This window comes from Fulmarus glacialis, unplaced genomic scaffold (assembly GCF_000690835.1).
Source record: "Fulmarus glacialis isolate BGI_N327 unplaced genomic scaffold, ASM69083v1 scaffold40671, whole genome shotgun sequence".
Classification (NCBI taxonomy): Eukaryota; Metazoa; Chordata; class Aves; order Procellariiformes; family Procellariidae; genus Fulmarus; species Fulmarus glacialis.
The window spans coordinates 12-24,467 of record NW_009191599.1 but is presented as its reverse complement, the minus strand read 5'-3'; the positions used below and the strand labels follow the sequence as shown (position 1 = coordinate 24,467).

The following is a 24,456-nucleotide window of genomic DNA, read 5'->3' as shown; positions in this document are numbered from 1 at the left end:
CCCATCCCACCCGGGGGGTGGGGGTGTGGGGGTGTGAGCGAGCGGCTGCGTGGGGTTTATTTGCTGGCTGGGGTTAAACCACAACAAAAGGAGATGAGTATGAACATTTCTTGTGATCAAAGAGCACTGAAAACTCCCTGATTCTTTCTGTAGGGTGATACTGTAGAGAACAGCCTGCCTGCGGATCATTATTTTTGCCTATTTCAGCAGTGAGCAGTAAGCAGTACTGCCTCTTGCACCAGAGTTTCATGAATGCCTGTGCAGGTAAGTCAAGTCATATAAGAAAATGTGCTAGCCCTCTCTGGTGTGTGACAAAACTGCATTTGTGTCAATCTGTTCATAAGTGACAACTGACATGTTAGCAGGAAACATACGCTGTTAGTGTATAAGCAGTAGTACCTTAAATACAAATGAAATTAATATTATATACAAAACAAAGTCTTAATTAGGGATTCCAGTTGGGTGTTAAGATATTATGTCTAAATTCTGCTGCATATATGTCATTGCAAACTTGAATAACATGAATTTCCTTTTGATTTAACAATGCTTCTAAAGTTTAAGTGAATTAATATTCAAAGTCAGGAATTTTTAGAATCTACAGAGCAGTCAGTCCAGAAGGCTGATTGGCTCATTTTGAAAATAATGAATGTGATTACTGTGTTGTAAATATTTAGAACAAAATACAATAATAAAATCTATTATTAAAATGTAGATTAACAGGTCCATGCTCCTCCCAGACTCTTGCTTTGCTGGGAGCCTACGGAAATTTGACATGTTTCTGTGGGTTCAGAGGTTGGGGTAAGAAGAAGGGAATATGTGGCAACCTCTTCCCTCTAACTCATTTAGGGATTTACTTGCCTACGATTTCACTCTAATTATTCCTGCTTTTTTCAGTAATAACCCACAGGCAGCATGAAAATGGGTCTAAATTAAAACTGCTTTTGCCATTTTGCTTTTTGATTCTTTTTGCCATTTGGTTTTTGAGGGAAAAGCAAAGCAAAAGTACCTTTGATATTTACAATACACTTTGAAATGTTCTTTCTGGAATTGCATATACAGAAAGAAATCTACTAACATTTTCCAGAGAGAGTAGTTAAAAATCAGTATATAATAAAAAGGGATCACATTTAGACAGATGAACAGAAAGGATAGAAGATTTTCTGTATTAACGTGATAAAAGAATAGCTAAATATACTTAGCACATCTATGGCTCCCATCACCGAATGTTTACAACACAACAAACAGTACAATATCTCTCATGTTATTTCTATAAGGAAAGAGGATAACACTTCTCCATTATACAGAGTAAAGGGAAAAAATAACCAATACATGGAGGAGAGTTTAAGCTGGTCTGCCAATGAAGTCCAGATTGAAACCTATCCCAATCCAAACCAGTGGCAAATCTACCAGTTTTAATGGGACCTGCACACCTAGCTTTACATCATACTCTGAAAGGAGGGAGAGAAAAGCCTCATTTTACTGCCAAATCAACACAGGAAATATCCAATTAGAAGTTTTTTTAATTAATGGTTTGGATCAGACGCAAAGAAAGAAAATCTAGGTACATACCATCAATTATTATTTTTGTGCCTCCGACATTTATGGATTCAATCTGGTCTTTCTTTTGAAGCTAGAAATAGAGTTTGCACAGTATCTAATTAATTGAATAAGTCACATTCACAATACAATTGTTACAATTGCCAGATCTAGAACAGCTGTGGCCTTTTTGTGATGTATGTGTTACAGTTCTCTGTCCTTCTGACATACAGTGATTCCTAGCAGTCTTCATTGTTGTTGTCTTGTTCAGTGTATGAATAAATAAAGTTGAAAAATGAAAGATAAAATGCATCTGAAAGGAAATTATAATGCTTTCATTTTTTGTCACACCCCAGATAATCCATGATACAGAAACAGGAATTACAGGTAGGGGTTATGCTCCCTGAAAGCTTTCGCAAATTCTTGTCCAGTGGCAATCTGTCCTGTTCCTAGAAATAAATTAGTATTTTCATGAGTTTTTTGATAACACCCTCTGTGAATATCACTGTTGTTTAGCATAACCATACTGAGTTGCTGGTCTGTTTCCTCATGACTATGAGTTCACAAGAAGAAAATGCATCACCCTTAGTTCTAGAGCAATATTGTCACACTTCTTCATATTAGAGAAAAAGGATATGCCTTCTTATCCAAGATCTTAAATCTACGATCTCATTTTTCTAAAGTATTTTGTGTAGTACATTAGTTTCATGCTTTGACATTTATTATTTAAGGAATACCTCCCTTGTTGCCTGTATGGATGACTTGACCTTTATAACTAACTTCTGTCTGACACATATATCATATAATTACACTCTTTGCTACATGCAGACAAATTTTTGCTTTTACAAGAATAAAGAAAAAAAATGTTGGGAAAATTGTACTTGCTTGTTCTAATCCTGACATTCCACATGCAGCCACATGAAAAACACAGTCAACCCCTTCACATGCTTTGAACACTGCATCATAATCCCTCACATCACCCTGTAAAATGAGAAAAGAATGGATTTTTGGCTGGTAGAGCTCGTTACATTCTCTATAGAATTAGTATTAACTATGGGTGTTAATGAAAATCTAAAGTCATTCTGATCTATTTTTCACAATACTTAACTAGCATTAAATAAAACATTTTAAGTGGAGAAAAATCCATGACTTATAATTTTGTCAGTATTTTGTTGCAAAACAAATATGACTCTCGTTGGCTTCAATTATAATGCGTATTTTCACACTTAGTCCTGCAGCCTGCAGGCTGGCAAAACTTGTTTGACTTGAATGGGAGCAGCATATGCTTGAGGGCTGGAGAATCAAGCCCCAAGGACAATAAATCACAGCAGGAAGGGTTCAGCTGTTTGCCATGGAATAACCAAATCAGAGAACTTCTGTTAGCACCTCAAGATCTGACTTGTGCAATCTGGACAAATGTCTCTTTGCCCATCTAAGCTTTATTTTAGGTGCACTGCATGATAAATTTAATTACAGTTTTGTGCAAGATTAAAACAAAAGACTACACACTATATGCATTTAATATTGTATTAGTATACATTAGTGTATTATAATCACATTATATGAAATGCTATATAGTACTGAACACTGTACTGTATTAAATACACACACATTATATCTAGTATCAAATGCTATGCTGTGCTTAGAATATTATATTGCATTTTTGTGTACCAGGTAATACTATATGAATAATACTCCACATACATGTCAATAAAAATATAATACTTTTCAGAATTATGATATTTCAAAATATTAGATATTATTTAATTTACTGTAATGAAATTGATAGAAAAATCACAAAAAAAAAGGTTGGTGGTAATATTAAGAGGTAATCTAATCAGTCTTTAACCTCAACTTGTTTCTTCTGAGGTTGCCAAAGTATTTCACCAATATGGCTGACTTACATTTCCTACCTTCAATCAACTGCTAAAATAGCTAACCAGCATAAAAAATATTAGCAATATCCAAATCATTAATCAAGGCTCAGATCTCTGAAGTGACTTATTACTTTATTTACTAGGACTCTGTAGTTCCATCTTCTAGGTAATTCACCTATACTTTGTAATATTTATTCTTTTAAAATTGAATTATAAAAAAACTGTTCTCAGAAGATCGTTTGTCAGATCTATTGAGTCCCCTTTAAAAGATGTAAATTGCCACCAACTTAAATCCAGTTATGTGGATTTATATCATTAACAAATCAAGCTCATGTTTTTTGAATGGTTCCTCAATAATACTTTATCTCTCTTCCATATTCTGTACAAGCTGTTTAGGAAACTGAACATAAGAACAGGCATCCTGGGTCAGACTAAAGGTCTGCTTAGCTTAGTATTCTGCCCACTGCACAGCTGTGCAGAGCAGTATCATGCATTCCCTTTTGCCTCCCTTGCTGCCTGTTCCACACAGTGATGTAGCTAGAAAGAGAAAATTTGGCATCACCTCGATAGCCCCTGGGACAAAGATCCCGTGATCACTTTCAGCTTTGCCATCAACTTTCTAGTTCTAGTGGTCAAAGAGTTCTTACACTAAATGCTCAGACAAGATCAGCTGAATGATACCCTATGTCTAGCTAGAACTTGTGCAAGATGACAGGAGTGTGCAGTGTGCTAGTGCCCCGTGCACCCAGACCCCCAAACCTGAGTGGGTGAAGCAGCTGTGAGGCGTTGGTGCTCCCCACATTAGGAAGTAGTGGGGAATGCTGTCCTCCACTGATGGCTGTGAGCCATTAAATATTTGAGGTCGCTTTCATTTCCCCTCTTTTGCAGACATAATAAATTCCTTGAATTGTTAAGAATCAAAAGGAATCAGTGCCCATAAATGAGTGCCCTGGGAAGAGCAGGAACAGGGCAAGCATATGTGACACTTTCCCCCAGAATACTCTTCCAGTCTCCAAGTATTTTCGTTCAGAAGATTTCTTGAGCCTAATTTAGCTTACCTATTTAGTAATCTCCAATGGAAGTCAATTTTTGGCGAGGCTTTGTACATGCCTTTTACCCACTGCATGAAAAAAACATCTCTTTTTATTTGTATTAACTGACTCCTCATTTCACCTGATGGCCCTTCCTTTTTGTACTGGAAAGGACAGTGAACAGTCAATCCCTATCCGTCTCCATGCCACTCAGAGTTTGTAGAGCTCTCCCGCTCCCAAGTCATCTCTTTCCCAGACTGGAAATTCCTAGTTTCCTCAGTCATTCTCTGCACAGCAGTCATTCTACATTTGTGATGACCTTTATTGCCCGGTCTTGCTCTCACCTTTTTACTCCAAATAATTTCCCTGATCAGTAAGCTTTGTCACTTCATTGTTCACTCCTTCACCTAGGTGAGCTACGAATGTGTTGAATGGCACTCCCAACACAGGATTCTTCAGAACTTCACTGGTGACATCGAGAGAACTGACCACTTGGACTCCTGTTTGCCATCTCTTAATCAGTTACTTAGACATGTGAGGACATTTTACCATGACTTCTTATTGTCCTTAAAGGCTTTTCAGTAAATGCTTTTATCAAAAATCCTTAAGAGGAAGCCTTGCTAATGTGCATAAAAGTAGTACAACTTTATTTCACTGCTGTTAAATATGTAATTTCAACATACCTTGAAAAAATCTGCTCCATTTGGAATTTCCCATTTAGGTTTCCGTACATCAAACAGAACAACAGCAATTCCTGACCTAACAAGAGCACATCCCAAATTGTATCCCAGGTAGCCTCCACCTCCTGTCACCATTGTCTTTCTGCTTCTGTTAACCAGTGGTCCAGCATGCTCGTTCAGTTTGCTCTCACATGGTTGGCTGCTGTGGAGTTCTTCTGCAGATCCTTCTTGCATCACGACTGCAAGATAGAAGATCTCTTGAAAATTCCTGGATAACACTCTGACAGCTGGGTAATTTCAGTAAATTTTATGTTACAACGCTCCTTTTGTGACTAAACTATTTTTATTTATATATTTTTATTATCTTAACATGTTTAAAATGTATAAATTCATAATTTTGGTGATGGTATTTCTATGTACAATGAGTAATGAGTCTGAATACCTTTATATTCCAAGATTTAGTCTTTTTCTCATACCCACAAATTTCATGTTATATAGAAATGAAGAGAAATTACAGGTTTTTAGAGACATTATAATTACCTAACCTTTCTGAATGCTTGGTATATCAAACATTTTATCCTTGAAAACTCACTGTCTTCTGATATATTAATGCCAAATAGATGTTAGCCTACTAGTCATGAAAAAAAAAAAAAGATAAGGAATACAAGAAAGGATTGATTCTGCTTTTAAAATCCACTTTATTTCACATTTGGGTCACAGTTCTTCAGTATTGATAAAAATTTGTTACTATTTTAAACTCTTCTGATTACACACTAAATACATTGAGTTTTCTGTCCAGTTCTTACTAACTTTTGTCCATATTGTTCTCATTAGAGCTTTCATATATAGCTGAACTGACAAGGAACAGAAGGGATAAGCCATCTGCCCTGTGGGTTCATCTACTTGGGAAAACTGATTAGAAAATCATTCTGTGATAAGCAATTCCACAGGAATTACCCAACTGTATGCTTTGTTCTATACTAAAAATGAGTTTATTCTACAATAATTACTTCTCTTTAGAAATTTACTCATATTCTGCAATTAAAATGACTGGTATTCCAGATCACAATATACTCCGAGAAATTAGTCCAGTTAATTTTCCCACATAGACAGCCCCTATTGTCCTGATTCCTTGCATGGTGTTTGCACATTAGGATCTAGGCTCTTATGTCCCCAAATAGAAATCCAGAATAAATACATCTGAATTAAGTCACTGTAAAGTGGGAGCCAAACCGTGTGCCTGCCAGTCTAATATAGGAACATAGACCCACTTCCTGCAGATTATTATGGTTTTCTCATAGCTGGAGTGGGTCCTCATAGCAACATCCCCACACATGGGAGTACATCATCTTCCACCAGCTGGGCATAGATAGTTCAGCGTAGTTTACTCTGTTTACTAGCAGAGATTATGCAGAAACTGGGCATGATTGGCAACTGGCAGCTGCATCACTTCCAGGGTGACAAAAAAATACTAAAAAAGCAACAGAAAATGCAGCCCACAGTACACAAAGTTACGGACTACTTTTGCCATTGCCTAGTTAAGAAAAATATCACAAACAAAATTATAAAAAATTATTTTATGCATTGTTTTTTAGATTTCAGACTCAGGGAAGTAAGTACCAGGTTCTCCATGCTGTTACACTGTTTTAACACCAATCTCAGCTCACTAAATTCAATGAACTGAGTGGCATAACACAGTGGAAAAGACAAGCTCCTTATGTTGAAAAATATTCTGACATTTCAAAAATGAAAAATAATCCACATTTCCACACAAAATTTAAATTAGAACTAATATAATAAAACTAAAACAAGTATGCTTCTCTGGTTCAATCAAGGAAATTTAAATTTGTATTTCTAGATTATGCTACGCAGTAGTTTTAACCCATATAAAATTCTTTTGCCTTGTCTTCTGTGAAAAAGTACCTTTTTACGCACTGTAAGGAGAACTAAGGTCAAGCTTGTCACACATGCCATAAAAAGACATATTTGAAAAATAGCATATATTTGAATACTTGTCATTAATATCTCCTTATATTCTAAGTAAGCTGGAGGTTGTATCAAAAAGATTGAAGATTTTGCTAGAAATCTCTTTCTTAAAAAGCACTAATAGCATTAATATATTAATCTGCTTCATAGAATTAGAAAATTATTATCAAATTTTGAATGTAAACGATTTCCTGTAAGAAAATACTTATTTCCAGACTCAGTAACTTCCTTGTTTCTCTAAATTTATAGAAGCTATTCTGATTTATTAATGTCTTCTGCGTGACGAGCATAGTTACATCTTTTGCAGTGCATGCGGTGTGAGTTGGTCTTAGCTCCCCTACTGACATTTCAAATATTAGAAATGCAGAAATTACTTCCCATAAAAAGTTAGAGCCAAACATTTCATGTTTTTAAAAATAGCTAAAGAAGTAGTAAGTACCTTTGGTAGAATCCTGGATGTCAGCGTTCTCCCAGTCCTTCCTGTCCAAGTAAGATGGTGAGACTTCTCTTTGCTGGACAATTAGTCACACAAGGGCATCAGGTACTCTCAGACAGAGATGTTCACGTGTGTTCAGGCCCTTTTGCTGTTCCTGCTCCTTTGTAGCTGGGGGCTGGGCTAGGAGCCAAAAAAGGGCAGGGCTTAATTTGTACCTAATTTACGTTCCTTTTCAGGAAAAAAAAGAAATATTTTCTCCACATCAGACCCTTCTAAATAGGATGACATCTCTTACTGTTACCTGGTAAAAGTATTGATAAGACACTAGACAACACAAATATACTATTGGTACCATCATTCTGTAGTTAAATTGTACTAGACTACTAAAACATCTCACACTTTTTAAGAAGTACAGAGAAAAGGGTTCTTTACTAAAGAAAAACAGGAAAGAAATTCTTAACAGTAATGTTTAAAAGTGGACCTCTCCCACAGTTGTGTGAAACTTTGGTAGGATACATCTCATCTAGCAGCAGAGTGAATGGAAATATTTTCTCCTTCTACCTATGGTTTTCAATCTAAATTTGGATAAAGAGAAGAAACAAAAATCTCGTTTGGCAGTGGTACTTAACACTTTCATCCTGACTTTTTTATCTTCATCCCCAACCCAATTATGTATTTGCAAAGAGGCTTAACTGTAGGCACAAGGTTGTTCTCCAGCTTCCAAGATCAATGAAGTACATGCAGCAAACTAACTGGTGCACAACAGAACAGGAAAAGGTGATTTACTATTAAAGAATGCATTTATAATGAATAATGAATTAAGTGATTAATAATTATAGAAGTTCTCTGATCCTAAGATTTTAAAGCACTTTAAAAACACATATCCTTTTGCAAATTAAACAATGAGAAATCAAAGCCAATATTTTAAAATGGGTGTGTCTAAAATTAGGTCTCAAAGCAGTAGTTAAGATGCTAAAGAAACACTCCCAAATCTAAATATAAATTACTACAATTTTAAATGTTGGCATGTTAGAAATATCTCAAGTTCATAGGTGGCTTTTCAACTTAAATGTAATTTAATGTTCATGTGCTGACAAGAACTCAAACTGACACCTAGGCAAATGTATTTTGGCATACCGTATATGTATTTAAGTCCCTGTAGTCTGCATTAGAACTAGAATCTTTGAACCTGTCAAGCTAATCTGCACTTCTCAGATTGCCAGATGATGCCATACTAGCTCAGAGTAAAACCCCCAAGAAGACCAAATTCTCTCCTTTGAGCTGTCCGCAGCACTGATAGCTTTTACCATTTAATCCAAGAAAGAAAGTGGCTATTCTATCCCTGGACTACTACAGAACTCCTCCACAAGTCAAAGCAACTGGTCAGCTTATTCATAGCATATCAATCCCTCATTGCTCAGTGAAAATCAACAAAGAGTATTTTAACTTGGCTTTGGGTTCCACCTTAGCCAGAAGGAGACGCCTCAGAAGAGCTTTCAGAACTGGTATTTTGTACCGCTCCTGTCACACTTATTCTCGTATCTTTAATGAAGAAGAGGGGTAGCTGTATTTTATTCACTGTATCCTGCTAAGTCTTTTTGAAAGAAACAGAAGCTAAAGTTAAAATGAGAACAGCTGCTGCATTAAGATTTAAGCTTGCTTTTGGTCTTGAATCACCACTCCATACTGCCCTCTTCTACTTTTTCTCCTATAGCCACTCACAGTTCATGTAGGCACACAGGAATAAACAAAACATCCAGTACTTCTAGGAGATGACTGCATAAAATACAACAGGAAGGTGTCAGAGAATTTGCCCGTTTGTTTACACTGAAGTCCACATTTCTGAAATGTTATGTTGGCTTATCGAAATGTTACTCACATCCAGACTATAAAGCAATGTTGAAATGTAATTGCACTGTCTCATAGAGGAATCTAGTAAGCTTACACAAGCTGATTTCAAATCATATGCGGATAGATCCACTGATAAATCTGAATTGAGTAAGAGTGAGTAGGACTCAGGGCATAAGAAAGACAAGACACTACATGTCTCCAGTATACAAAGGAACACTCTTGTCCCCATGCTAGTTCTGTGGGCACCAGTGCTGGGTACTGGACCACAGAGAGGTATTAGATCACAGCATTGGAGACAGATATGTGGAGACTGGGGCTTTGTCCCTTTCATTCAGCAGGTCCCATTAACGTCATAGGTCTGCATTTTCAGGCCACAGAACAGGAGCAGTGCTCCAGCTGTGAGGTAATAGGAGCCTGAATGAGGGTTTTTAATTATGTGGAAGATATTATGCAGAAAGGAACCTTTAACAGAGATGTAAGCAAAGAATGAAGAGCTAGACAGAGGTCTGGGTTAAAATGATGTTTGGCCTGAGTCATAGACAGGATGGGATGTTCTGCAGTGCCCACAGGCAGAAGAATAGCAGAAAAGCTTAAGAGACTAAGCTCTCTCTTAAAGCTATCTCAAGGATAGGATTTTGCTGAAATAACTGCAGCATAAAAATATCCTCTCTTCATTTGACTTACTAAAAATTCTATATCCAAGCTCTAAATTAGTAGACTTGTCCAGGCTCATCATGTGTTTGAACACCTCCTTGTGTACCTGTTCACATCCAGATGCCCAGTCATATGTACTGACACAATCATATGAACTCAGAGTGGCAACTCGTTTGGACAGCGTACCAAATCGCTGATCCTCTCTGCAACCCCAAAGAAGTCTGGACAGATCTGTTGTAGGGTGTATGTACTTTTGACTAAAGGTACTTAGCTCTTTGTGATTACAAAAACAATCATCCTCATAACAAGGAGTGAGTCTAAAACAACAGAGAGCTGAGAGAAGTGAAGTGACAATGGTGAGGTATTCACATTTTAAGTGAGAGATGACAGAAAATGTTAAAAAGCAATGTTAATGGAAAAGAGGAAAAGAATAGAACTCTCCTCTAAACATCATACCTTGCTATGCTTAGAATTTTTGCTTCAAAGAGAGAAATCATGGGATCTGAATTTGGGAAAGGAAAGTTAACAATATCTATTTTTCATATAATCAAATGCTAAACATTGGTACATATCAAATATTTCTAAGGAATGAAGTCATCCCTAAAAAAGTTTCCCAACACAACATTCATGCAACAACAGATGTAATTTAATACCCAAAGTATGCATCATTCAAATGCAACTTTAAATACTTTATGATAATACAACATTCTTCACATTCCTTGCTAAGTTAGAAAAGTAAGATACAGAGGCAAAGCAACTTACCCGTAGCATGCTGTAAGTCCACGCCAGAAGGGAAAAGAAGATGCAGATCCTTATTCCTGTTATTAGACAGAAGGCATATTTTTGATGCCTAATACACCAGAAGAACAACTGTAGGCTAGGACTAAGTTAAGATCCTTTGGGCAGTAAGCTCCCTCTGATTTTTCATTAGGCAAAGATATTAAGCATTCATCACTATGCATTTCAATAGCTTGTCTTTTATAAAGACATTGTTTCTGTATAGCAGTGTAGTTACACATTTCTGTATAATAATAACAACAGAAGAAAGTTACAAATACACATTTAGTAGAGATGATACAATGCTTTTTCTGTTTTTCTCATGTTCTGTCATCTGTTAATGGCTTTTTTTTTTTTTTAATACTAGCAGATAGAGTGTTTCTAAAACCAACAATATCTGGTACTTTAAACATGTTTTTCCTCCTAAAAAAGTCTGAAAAATCAAGGTTTTCTACTATATTCTTCAGACAGCTAGCTGCAAAGCTAAGAGATCAGATTCTTCTTTAATCCCTCAGTTCTTCATTAACATACATAAACATTCTCACTCTATTCCTTCCTTTTTCCTGTGACTTTGCGTATTTATTTGTGTTACAATTCTGCATATTTCACCATTTCCTCATGGAAGGAATAAAGCACACATAAATACTTCAAAGCACAGCCTTGGAACATGTTATATAAAATGCTTTTTAAGTTACGTTGTTCACGTTTACTTTGCATTCGTGGTTGCTTTTCATGCTACACAGCTTGATTTACAGGTCAAATGAAATAACTGTGAGACTGCATTGCCAAGTCAGGGTGGAATTACAGAAAAGAAACAAAGCAACTTCGAACAGCAACAATGAACATGCCCTTTATCAGCTCTTAGGTCTTGTTAGAAAAGAGACAGTTTATGCAATATTTGAAAGGAAGGAACACAAATGCATCATAAATAAAAATACTGCATTAACTTGTACTGAATAAAGGCATGCTTCTATGCAGGGGTGACAGCTTGGCTTCTTACATATAGGAATCACAGCAAAAACAAAAAACCACAGGAGCTATATACATATGCAGGTTTAAAAAAGATTATTGAAGACCAATCCTAATAAGTTCCCTTTTAATTCAAAGGTCATTGCACTGGAAGAGAGAAGTACAGATCATCATTACTACTACATGGTTTGTTTTCATACCCAAAAAACATTGTCGGAGTTACGAGGGCGTGGGAGATAGCTTAGGATGGATGGAAGAGAAGGATCTGTTTTGCACTATGCCAGTCAGATACCAAGTTCCATTTACAAAGTTCCACTCGCCTCTGTTGTTACTAACCCAGAAATCGTACCATAAGCTGCAGAACTTTCCAAGTAGGAAAGGAAAAACCCTCTAAAAGAGATTAAGTTTGTTATTTGCTAGTTATTTCTCTATTAAGAGTGAGCCTTGGTACCATATTAAATGTGGCCACAATGACAGAGGCAGCCCATATCACTCAAAGCATGTAAACTTGTGGCTTACAAGGTCGGCCTAATCTACCGATCAAACTCTGGGTAGAAATTAAGATTAACTGATGAAATCCCACATGATATGAGTCAGGGATTATCAATCTCATATGGTAGGTCCACCAGTGCATTCAATAGTTACCTAAAACCTAGATACTCTATTGTAACAGAGACAGGGAAGGAATAGGGTGTTTTTGATGCTGTCACGTTTCTGGAATTGGATTTTCCCTTCTTCCTCAATTTGTTTCTTCTTTTTTTTTTTTAAACTATTCAGAAAGCAAACATCTAATAAGCATGTGTTTGAGATGGTTTCACAGAGGACTGAAGTTTGATGGAATGAAAAGTATTGTATATACATCTAACTGGTTGAGATGCATTAAAATGATTCAATGAAAATTCTTGTGACTTAGTTGTATTAACAAGTTTGGGTGCCTAAAGTCTTGGAACTTTGTAGTTACAAATCTAGATACACACTAAGTAGATAACATGCTTATAAAGCACAGAGAGATTCTTACAGGACAGAATTCTAAAGGACACAGCACAACACACACATATTGCTGTTAACTTCCTCAGAAGCAGCATGAACTTCCTGGGGTTGACTCAAATTCAGGCATATTTAGATGGAGTAATTTGTTACTATTCCAAGATGTCCCATCCTTCTTCTGAAGGTTGTTGTCCCCTGAAGCAGGTATGGCTGAACCATGCACAAAGGAGTTCCTGAACTGCCAGTCCATACTAAGCTTTTATGAACATCTGCACCAGTTAACTGTAGCACAGCAGCTGGAAGTTGACCGTAAATTATGGCAGTACATGAGCTGTTCCACATGGAAGTTACCCACTCTTGCTGCAAAAACAGCACTCTTCTGATGGGGGGTAGAACACACACTTCGAGGCAGCAACTGGCTTAGCCATTTGTCTTTAATTCATTGCATGCAAATCAACATATTCAGTGAGTCACAGCAATGACATGACTTACAAACAAGCTGGCAGAAAAATATACATCTTTGTCAATTATAAAACTCCTCTTTTATTATGTCTTGAATACAGTGAATTGCATTCCAGGAAAGCAAATGACATATGCATGACAGATCAACATAGAAAAGTCATTAATCAGGTCATCACAGCTGAACCATCTCCTTAAAATGTTTTCCTGACTAAGCAGCCCTCAGATTGATGGGAGCAGGTAGGATGAGTGTTTCCAAGTAGGTAACAGGCAGGAGACAGAAACTATATTTTAAAGGAAGGAGCTGCTCTGAGTAGATAGCAGGACTGACCAGCCTGCAAGACAACAAGGCTTCAGAAGCATGGAGAGGCTGCACAGCCTGAAAACGCAAAAAAAGTGAAGTTGGAAGGGATGCAATGTCTAAATACTGTAACACCTGAGTATTTTATAGCTTCTGTGGTTACACAAATTCTAACATCAACATTTGTTCCTTACTTTTCAATTGCATTTTTCTTGAACAGGAGACTTAAAAGCCCTTAGCTCACACCACCAGCAAAGAGAAGACTCCTGAATTCCTAACGCCTACTTTAAGTCTGGAAGCATGCTCAAGAGAACCAGAGAAACTTGCTATGCTCTGCCCACAGAAACAAATGACCAGTCTAAACCAAAACAAACAACTGAGTGATGAGATGAGTATTAGTGTAGGTTGCTGTGAACTTAGGATTACATAGATCCATTGACGATCAGTCTATAGAGACACTATGTAAACGGAATTGTTTTGAATGAGTAAAATCTCTGAACACCAAATACTATACAGGAAAAAAAAGGCTGTAAATGAGAGCTGTGACAGATTGCAATCTAACACAATGCACTGAAATATTCTGATGCTTATGCACATTTGCAAAATCTGACATGTGCATTACTATCTTATTTCACAAAAAGTCTCTGATATCATTTAACATACCTGCACAAGTCTATTTCCTTTTAAGGTTCTTTTAAAGGTCCTTTATAAAAATAACAGAATCTATGCTACAGTATTGTGACATTCTTAAATCCTCCGAGGAATAAATAAGAATCTCTTTTTGGCAATACAGAAACCTCATCCTTTCTACCTGGCTTTACTGTTTTAACATTTCCATTAAATCCACTCATTTTATCAGTGATCATAATCTAATATTTATATACCCCAAATAAAAATGTAACTAATCCTATTAATCTACAATTAACATTTTCATATCAAAGCATCTCAGCAGTTACACACATACCAACACATACACTAATAAAATCACAGAAAGTGATTCATAGCACAAAGCACCACTTTAACTGCAGTATTCCACAGTAGGCTGGTACTAACATGGAATGCGGGAGTCAGCTGTTGCAGAGCATAAAACACTAAAAAGAGATTTCTATGGTAGAAATAATTTTTAATTCTTTACGGAGACAAAACAGATGAAGGAACAGAAAAGATAATATCTCACGTATCAAAGTATATCCAATCATTCCCATCAGCTGACACTCAGGAGATGCAAATGGCTCCCGAATAAACTCAGATCAAGTATCTGAATTTTGCAGTTTGAATCCATTTTCATTAAATATTACATATATTAAACACCTGAGATTAATTCCTAACCCTCTGAAAGACAACAGTAAACACCTACAAAATACTAATAAGCTGTCATTGCAGAGTTCCTAATCAAAAAAAGAAAGGGTATTTCATAAATCAACTGGAAAAATATATGCCTCATTACTGCAGTTAGCTTAAACTGGATTTTCTTATATGGTACTTGCAAACATATTTTTAATCTTTCTAGGACAGGAAACATGTAAGAACTTAACAGAATTGCTTAGAAGACTGGCAGTGTCTGGTTATACAAACATAACCAGGCTTTATCAGCAACAAGATACGACGTGTTTGCATGTCTGATGAATTCTGAATCATCAACTCTTTCTCTACTGCCAACATAAAAAGCAAAGAGTCAAAATAATTATTAGCAAACTTCTTTTGGCAAACACATTAATTCCAAGCTTTGTTTTCTGCACTAAGGTTATTTCTTGGACTTCCTACGCAAAACTGGCATAAAGAATTCTCCTTCTAGTATCACAGCCATCTGTCCCATCTGTTAGGCATAACGAGCACCAGCAAAGAAGTCTCAAACCACTGCCAGAAAAGACATCTTGGACATACCACCAACTGACTGAAGAAATTATTAGTATGATGCAGTAGAATATAAGAGAAACAAAAGTTATGATTCCTGTATAACTATTAATTATATTAGAAATACATTACACTTTTAAAATTTGTATTAGCTATATTGAAAAATATTCTCTACTTATGTTTAAACTTTGGAGAGTTCAGGGCTTGATTTGAGTCCTGCAAAGTCTGCAAGTGGAATAAGTCAGCAGCACTTATCATCTGTAACTTCATCTCTTGCCAGAAGTTCAGAGACAACAAAGAATACATCTTCTCTCTTTCTGCTTGAAGGTGGAAGCTTTAAGCACACTCTGAAAAGAAGTAGGCTAGTGGAACCACTCCAAACCTCTTCAGCATCTTTTCTTCATCTAAAATTTAATCCTACAAGTGAAGCACATGAATAGTTTTTTAAATACAATTCAAAATATATAAACTGCATAGGCTCACCATCATCCCTGACAAAATGGTAATGGGAACCCCCTCCCCCCCCCCAACCTTAATTAACTTCCAATTGTCCTTACTTACATGTTTAATCGTGCTACAATGCTATGTACTTTCTGAAGTACATTAACAGGAATGTCTTCCTATACACTTTACAAGCAATACAGTTTACTTGGAAGGTTGAAAGATGACTGTGGAACACTAGCCTCTGCCTATACATGCCTGCAACAACTTTCTTGCTACTACAGCATGGTTATATATCTGTTTCCTCTCCAAGCATCTCTCTTTAGCGATTAGCCCTTATATGCTGAATTCTGCACATACTTGATCAGGCTCCAGTTTCCATTCTCCATGAAGCAAACATTCTTAACCAGCAGGTCTGACTGGATTTTTTTTTCTTCTCTTTGAAAGACTGGGCAATGTTTGTAAACCAAAATACAAACTACAGCTATAGAAACAAGGATTTAAAAAAAAGTCTCACTATATATCTGCCTTACCCAATTCCTTGACGAATATCTTGGCAGGCCTAAGTTCTCTAGTCAACTCTCTCTGTAGTTGTCTGCATGTCCACTTTTTCCCCTCAAACAGCTCTGTGACAAATGCTTCTGTCTTGTTTAACCCTGAGAAAGCAATTTCTCTTTTCCTGTAATTTTCACTTTGCCAATTTAAAAGCAGCATGTTGGCTTTGTGAGAGATTTAGTCTGTCCAGCTGCCTCTTCCACAACTTCGTAACAATAGTCCAGTGTTTGCTGAGGCTCTCTTTACTATTAGTGGGGTCTCTTTTCAGTCAGCCTTATCATCTAACGGATAAATCATGCAGCCCATGTAGCAATTGTTATTACAGCCATTACATCTGGTCCTAACCCTCTAATGTGCTTAGCAGTTTGCTCTTAGAAAGAGTTAAACCATTAGTAACTACAAATACATATCTGCCTTTCTCCTTTCACCCCAAACATAGTTCTTGTTGAACTGTTCTTTGTGTATATTAGGTTTTCCTGTGGACCAGCTCAGCTAAGAACTAAAATCATTACAAGTGTTTTCAACTTTGGAAAAAGTCACTGCTGAAAATTAATACATTTTACATTAGGCTTATAAAACATTATCCTTCTACTGAAATATGTGAACCACATGTAAACTATGATCTATTTGTGGTGACACTTTACCTGAGCACTTTTTTTAAAGCCTGAATTGTCCTTTTGGTTTATATTCCATTTTTGTAGTAATAACCTGTTTGAAAGAAAAACAAAACCCAAAGAATTACAGCAGCTTTTCATAGAGGCTTATAGTAGCTTTGTATCTTTGTTTAGCCATGACCTTGTGTGACAGAAAATATTTTCACTGAGGAGCTATAATGGTTTTAAAGCTCTTTGCAAGTACTTTTGCCTACCATTACTATTGAAATGGCACTTTCTGGTTCTGGATTGGCAGTTAGGAAGCGTAACAATAAAGAAACATAAGGATCAACACAATTTAAGTATCCTCCACTCCCTAGGCAGGTATCAAATCTAGCTCTGAATGATACCAGAAGCAGCAGGGAATGGTGTGCCACCGGAGCCAATTCAGTTTACTGAGATACAGATGGGATGCAGTGCCAACATGGCTATGCTGCTTCCAGGAACTGATTTATCTCATTTGGAGTCCGCTGGGATACCTCTGCCTGGTGTCACATTGTACTGTTATCTGTTATGTAACTGTTAACAGAAAAGGGAAAAAGAAACTTCCTGTTGAGGGAGGATGCTGAAGAGAAGATGAGGAAGAGAAAAGAAAGGGAGACAAATCTGAAGAGTGTTGGCAGAATATTCTTATTCTATGGAGAGAAAAGGAACCTGAAAATTACAGTAAAGAATGAAAGAGGGGGAAGACACAGGACAAATTCTGGTGGGCCCAAGACTTAATAGGGAAAGGAAAAAGATTAAGAGTCAAATTATTTAGGAAAGCAGAAAAAGACTGAGATTGAGAGGAGAATGATTTTGTCAGATCCTTCAGTAAATCAGGAAATGTAAGAAGAGTGAAGAGGAAGGCTTAGGGAATCTTCCCAGAAAAAGGCTAGTAGAAACTTTACAGGTCTTTAGAGGCAAAAAGAAAGGGAGATTGATGGTAACTTGAAAAGTAAATGGGTTGAGATGGGGTTGTTTGAGAACAGAAGAAAGACCTCACATTATTCCATGCAGAGAACATAATTCTAGCAGACAGAGAATGGATGACGATGCAGTTAGAGAAGTCAGGATGATGTAGGATAGAAGGAGCCCATATAGATTTTGGAAAATAAAAGTAATTTGCATTTCTGAGTAAGAAGGTACTAAAGGAAGAGGTACTAAAAAGAACATTGCATCACATTAACAAGAGTCAATTTTCTCTTTTAATAATATACAAAAAGAGAAATACATTGATTTGGCAGATGACAGAACTCAGCAAAGAGAAGAACAACTTAATGTAATTTCTATTTGACATAAGAAATGGAGGGACAACAACTGAGAGAAAACAGCAGCCCTGAAGTTCAACACATTGTTAGAATCTGCTCAGATCCTTTACTATGATGGTAGCTAACTGTGTAAGACCTTAAAACTAAATCCCTCTGAAGCAGACAGCTTGCTTGCATGTCATTTTCAAAGCCTCAAAAAACCACCAAAATTGACAGTACAAGGAAAGAAAGAGCAATTCTTTTTTAAATAGCAGACACTGGAAGTCAGACATTCTTGTCTTGTTTTCATGAAATTAAAAAAGCAATTATTGAAAGATTCTTGATAAATACTCACCTCAAAGATTTTGCCTGCTTTAAGAAACTTCTAGCTTTTGCTACTTCTTGAGTAAGTTTCTTTAAATCATCTCCTTCAAAGTAAGGGAAAACTGGATCCTGAAAACAGAATTAAAACATTCTACTTTAACTTGCACCTATTTATTATTTTCAATTTCTACCAATTTAATTAACTGACCCTAAACTCTACATCTCCCTACTCCTATCTACTTGCAGAGAAGGTCTTGGTCTTACAAGGGGAGAGCAGAGCAACTCCGGATTGAATATGGTTCTGTTCACTAACGTATTTTTCTGCTGTGGCAAACCCCGAGGTCTCCTGCTGGACATTAACGTGCTGAACACCGTATAAGTATTTTACAATCAGATAAAGGAAATACACCATGGGAAGGATAAGAAGGCACAACAAAAGCTAAAGTTAGCTTAAAACCCACAGTGTCCAGATACAAGATTTTTTTTGCTTCTTTCAAAAACTATATTGCATTGTATACTTCTTTCAGGGGTTTGGTCACCTGACCAAGGCAGCTAGCAGAGAGGCAAAGCCAGATATTAAGATTTCTCCTTTCAGTTTCAGTGTGAAGTATCTTAGGATTCTTGTATTAATTTTTCTCATGATTTTTCTTTTTTAAATGTAGTTTGACTACTGATGAAGAACTAAGTTGAAATGAAACAAAACTAAACCCAATAAAACCAATCTATTTAACATACATCTTCATTATAAAGCCCCTCTGTCAACATTCTGTGTGCTGCTAATTGTCCATCCACATCTCCAAAACCGCAATGGTAGCGCCCTCCCGTTTGGGAAGCAAGCTTCTTCAGAAATTCATTAGCTCCTCTGTTAAAAACAAAGTAGTAAGTTACTTATGTAAATTATTTCTCTGAAAGCAACAACAACAGAAAAAGAATTTCTAAGAATTCCTCAAAAAATATTACACCAAAACAAATAGTTTGGAGGACATGATCATAAACTTCTGTATCATTTCTAATTGTCAATTGCTAACGAAGAACATACACTGCTTAGCTGTCATAACCTCCAAAACCAGGCTATTTTTGGACAAGAGGTTCAATGTAGCAATAGAACCAAAAAAAGAAACTGAACCAAGAAATCCAGAAGCCAGGCTGCCAGATAAAGGGCAGTAATATTTTACACAGGGGAAGAAAACCAAAAGCTGGGAGACTCCATAAAGGGAAAGAACATTTTGTGCATGCCTCATGCTTTATTCTCTTGCCTAAGCCTCTATTACTTGCCATTGTCCAATAAAAACCATTGGGATAACTGGTACAGTTGTAACCATATTCTTACTGCAAGTATGCTAAATCACACACTTTTACTGCCATTTATACATCATTTTAGAGTCCTGCCTCCCAAACACTAGCATTGCAAAGTCAAAAATAGTCATACGTCCATAAATTTCAAGTAAGCTGCAAGGATTAATTCCATTCTAGAACTGGACACTAAAATCTCCACAACTAACTAGGAGATTTCTTTGAAAGGAAGCAGTAGATTTTGCTTCAGAGTAACTTGTAGTCAGAAGTGACATCTTTCTCCCTTATTAGCAGATTTCCTTAACAGACAGTTACTGGCTACTGACCAGTTAACCAAATAATATGCAAATAAATTAACTCAAAATATTAATATAAATATTTTCATAAATACTTAAAGTTTGCTTTTCCAACTTAGAACCAATAATTCAAAGTTTATAGCACAAAGGAAGATATATAAAAGCAAAATAACAAAATAACACTCTCTTCCTGTCAAACCTCACTTCCAAAATCACAAAGACCAGAGACTATGTATCAAGAGGTCTACTGCTTCTCCCCTTAATGACTTGAAAAATTACATCCCAACTAACTGTTGTCTTTTGAAGGATTTAGCTTTAAGGTCTATTAGCTACCATAGCAGTATAGGATCTGGCTAATTTAATTTGGAGCAGTAACGGAGTTTTGAAGCAAATCCCCCAATTATTTTTGTCAACCACATGTTGGTTTGGCTCTCACAGTAGCTCTGTTGTGTGCAAACTATACTCCTTTAGTAGGAGACTAATCTAGAAACTCCAGTCCACATATGCTCTCAACATTTTATCAGGTATTAGTGTGGTTGTACTACCACATTCTCCAGTATACACCTAGCAGACATGCCCACAGATGACTCCTGAAACATCCAGAACTCTGAAAACACTCTGAAGCTCTATAGAATGGTCTAAGCATCGTGTGTGCCCTATTTTCTCATGACTATCAACTCTCAGACTTCCTTGAGATTCTGCTGGTCTTTCCTCATCCATCCTCACTCCTGCTTTGAAGTCTTTTGCGTTTCCTATGACGATATTTTCTGTTGCATGTTCACCTTCCTGAACATTTTATTTCTTTTGCTTTTTAATCTCTTTCTACAGCTCTGTTCCATTGTTTTTTCAGCAGGATGCAACCTGTTCAGCAGAAACAACACTGCTTGTCAGTTTGTGCTATGAGAGGGTCAAAAATTTCTCATGACAGCTGGATAACCGAACGGCATTATCCAGAAGTTATTAACCTCATGACTGCCACTGGGACAGGAGGGTTGGCAGGCGATGCTGCATTCAATTCAAGAATACAAAGGCTGAGTTCTTGAAGACCTGGAACAACTACTGCATTTTCAGGTGGCAGAGTGGACATGCACTTATTCTCGAAACCTTGAAGGGATTGTGGCCTCTTTGGCTATCTGCTCCCTGCGTCACGCAGCCACAGCCATGAATGAGAATCTAGAGGAGTGCATACTTTTTGATATTGTCCCATGGTCCCCAATTCTAGACTATGCAAAGATCCCTGAAAAGGAACATCCAGAGATATATCTTTAACCCACATCCCACCATGGCTGGCATTAGCACTTTCCTAGTGCTTCTGATTCTAGTCCAGGTAAGTGTATTGACTTTTTATGCCTCTGCAGGGATGTGTGTATGACAGACCTACAGGAAAGACCTCAGTGCTGCAGCCTAGTGATGCGTATCACTTTTCTGTGTGCGTGAAGGCAACCCTCCAAGGACATAAGCTGTGGGAGATGTAGGCCTTGTGGCAATTACCTGTGTCAGAACAGCCTTTCCAGTTCCCACATGTATGAATGTCTAGCTCAATCCTGGTGTTCAGTGAACTGAGCACGTGGCACATTTTAATAACACAGTCTTTTGACAATAAACTAACTAGTAATTTTAAATATTTTTTTGTTGTTGTTCTTGCAAAGTATCATATACCTGTCTGTACAGCTAAAAGAAATGGTGTGGATTTTAATATCTTGTTTCTTTCTCAGTCTTTCAATTTCTTCCAAAATCAGACTGCAACTGGTGTCTGGTTTTCCATCAGTCAATACATACAGTGCCTCTATACCTTGGAAACTGAGAGCCTTCTGAAAAGCAGAAAATAACTTAAATAATTAATACATTTATATGAAAACACTATTCCAATGATTTAAGATAGCTTTATATTTACCACATCATTAATCAAGTTAGTATTGTCTTTTCCTTTTCACTAAGTATGAAAGAGATCAAGGACATAAATTTGAAAAATAAACAAGTAGATAATTTGTAGCATAAGGCAATATATTCATAATCAGGGCATCACCAAAAACTGACTCACTCAGCAAATTAACTGATTTTGGAGAACTGCTGTCAGAAGATTTTTACATTACATTTTGTGGGAGTCAAAGATGCTTAATGTCTGAAAATAAGGCTCAGTAGGACTTGGCCTTTTTATATTATGAAAACTTGCTACGGTAATTGACTCAGTGGACATTATGCCTTATAGTTCTACTGGACTTGATTCACCATGAATCCCATAAAATTTATAAGGAGATTCTGCAAGGGTGTCTAGAGCAAGAATCATTCATTAAAGGCAACATTTCTTTTTTGATTTAAATTTTAAATCTCATGAAATTGCAAGTTTTTTCAGTTTCTGTTTAAATTATTATTAGTAGTTAATTTCTACACTAAGAATTTTTATAGAGGAAAAGTTTCTTCACCTGTTACTAAAGTTCAAGACTTGTACTCAATGCCCATGTGATTCCAACAAACACTGCTTTTTTAAAATCTCTATTTGGCTCAGAGCAAGTATATCACAGCCGCAGTTGTACATAAGCATCATTTGGAGCAACGGGCTATTTTTTCTCTCCAGAATTCTTTGAACACAAATATTAATGCAACTATTGATATTTCACATTTTTCTTAAACTCAGTATGAGCAATGAATTGTAGTATCTATGAGCCCTGGGGACAGGAACAGTGGCTTGATTCCAGATCTGTTCAATGTTTTGCATATAAAAATGTTGTATGCTTTGACCAAATAATTTTCCTAAAACATTATCAGTCAGATGGAAGTGTTTTATCACCACAAGACATGATGTCTTCTCCAAAATGTGGTACGCAATTTACTTACCTGTAAAGCCATAAGGATGCATGTATTACCATGAGCGTGGAATTTGGACACCCACTGCACAGCATCATGACACGTTTCATCAGTTGCTTCTACAAGACACTCCTTCCAACTCTCTGTTTTTTCTGCAAATCTCAGCAGGTTAAACCTAAGGAGGAAGATGGCCCACAACATTTAACCCAACCAATACTATCAGTCACTTTGGATAAGCCAGTTTTGAAACAAATAAAAAACCCAAACCAAACCCAATTAAAAAAAACACAAAAACAACCCCCCCCCAAAAAAAAACCAAAACAGAAAACCAAAACCAAGAGCCTAATATTGGAACAAGGTCTTCAGCTTTGGAAGAGTCAGAAAGCAAATCTCACTCTGCATGAACAGAAAATCTATGGAAATGCTGAGCCCAAAAGGATAAACAGCATCAGCCTACGGCAAACGAGGCTCAAATCTTAGAGAGCTGAGAATTAAAAGTTGGTTAAAAAGAACAGAAGGAGCAGTTCATGTCACATGCATATTATGCACTAACATATAATAATTACTTGTATTGTGTTTCAGTACCGTATTATTTGTAATTATTAAGTAATCTTATTACATAATAATTAGTGCAGATTTCAGTCTTTATCAGTAGTTCATCATACCTGACTTCATTTTTTCTCAGCTGTTCCCAGATAAGGGAGGCAAGTTCTTTTGCGATATGTGGCAAATATGGGTCCATGGAACCAGATGTATCAATCAAAACACAGACATTTGCTTCTAAAATGGTACCAAACAATCTTCGGCTTCCTGGGCCAGAACATTAAAACTAATTAAGTGTCATTACATAAGCTATTTTATTGAACATATGATTTTATTGAGCACACTGTAAAATCTTCAGTCTTTAGGGGTTATTCTGGGCACATTTCTGCATAATAAATTCTAATCTGTGTGGAAAGTAGGTAGTTCAAAGGTTAATAATAGAAAAGTCTTCTGCCATTTCAAGTGTAGCACAATCAAACATTAATTACTAGCCAATTATAGCAACTTGCATTAAACAATTTGTAGCTCCTACTTTACAATCCAGCTAAAAATTAAACTGTTTCCCAACAAAGATCTTTATGAGCAACAGAGGGATCAAAATACTTTTCACCACCAGAACTTCTAAATAGGGCACACTCTTAGCAAAAGAAACAGAAAAGCTAATTTTGCTTGTATATGTTATTGTATATATTCTGTTGACAGAAAGCTTCCGACACCAGGAACCTTGTATTCATGAACACAACATACAAAAAGGAAAAACTTACATCACAGCCCTAATTATTTCACAGCAAGCTAGATGTTTATCATCTATACAGATGCTGAATTATCTTGTTATCTTATTTTATTGTCGTAAAAATACTTCTCAAAATTTCAATGAAATACAAAACAGATGACCTTTATTCATACAGGCTGGATCGAT

The 24,456-nt window shown here is 36.5% G+C and overlaps 2 protein-coding genes across 2 annotated transcripts in view; both read right to left on the bottom strand.

Moving 5' to 3' along the window:
- The window catches only part of LOC104083320 (putative short-chain dehydrogenase/reductase family 42E member 2), a 13,991-nt gene extending 8,633 nt beyond the window's left edge, over nt 1-5,358 (bottom strand). Inside the window, exons 1-3 of the mRNA XM_009586761.1 lie at nt 5,128-5,358; nt 2,422-2,517; nt 1,570-1,630 (exon numbers count right to left, since the gene is read on the bottom strand). Coding sequence (XP_009585056.1) covers nt 1,570-1,630; nt 2,422-2,517; nt 5,128-5,358 — 388 coding nt within the window. The remainder of the gene's footprint in view (nt 1-1,569; nt 1,631-2,421; nt 2,518-5,127) is intronic.
- A 9,729-nt stretch (nt 5,359-15,087) lies between these two features.
- On the bottom strand, nt 15,088-23,804 carry LOC104083321 (von Willebrand factor A domain-containing protein 3A-like; the record flags this gene model as incomplete). The annotated part of the gene is made up of 6 exons (XM_009586762.1): nt 15,088-15,196; nt 18,632-18,729; nt 19,336-19,462; nt 21,849-22,000; nt 23,025-23,169; nt 23,660-23,804. Coding segments are annotated over 6 exons (776 nt in total), but the record flags the coding sequence as incomplete, so codon positions are not given.
- Between the last annotated feature and the right edge of the window lie 652 nt (nt 23,805-24,456).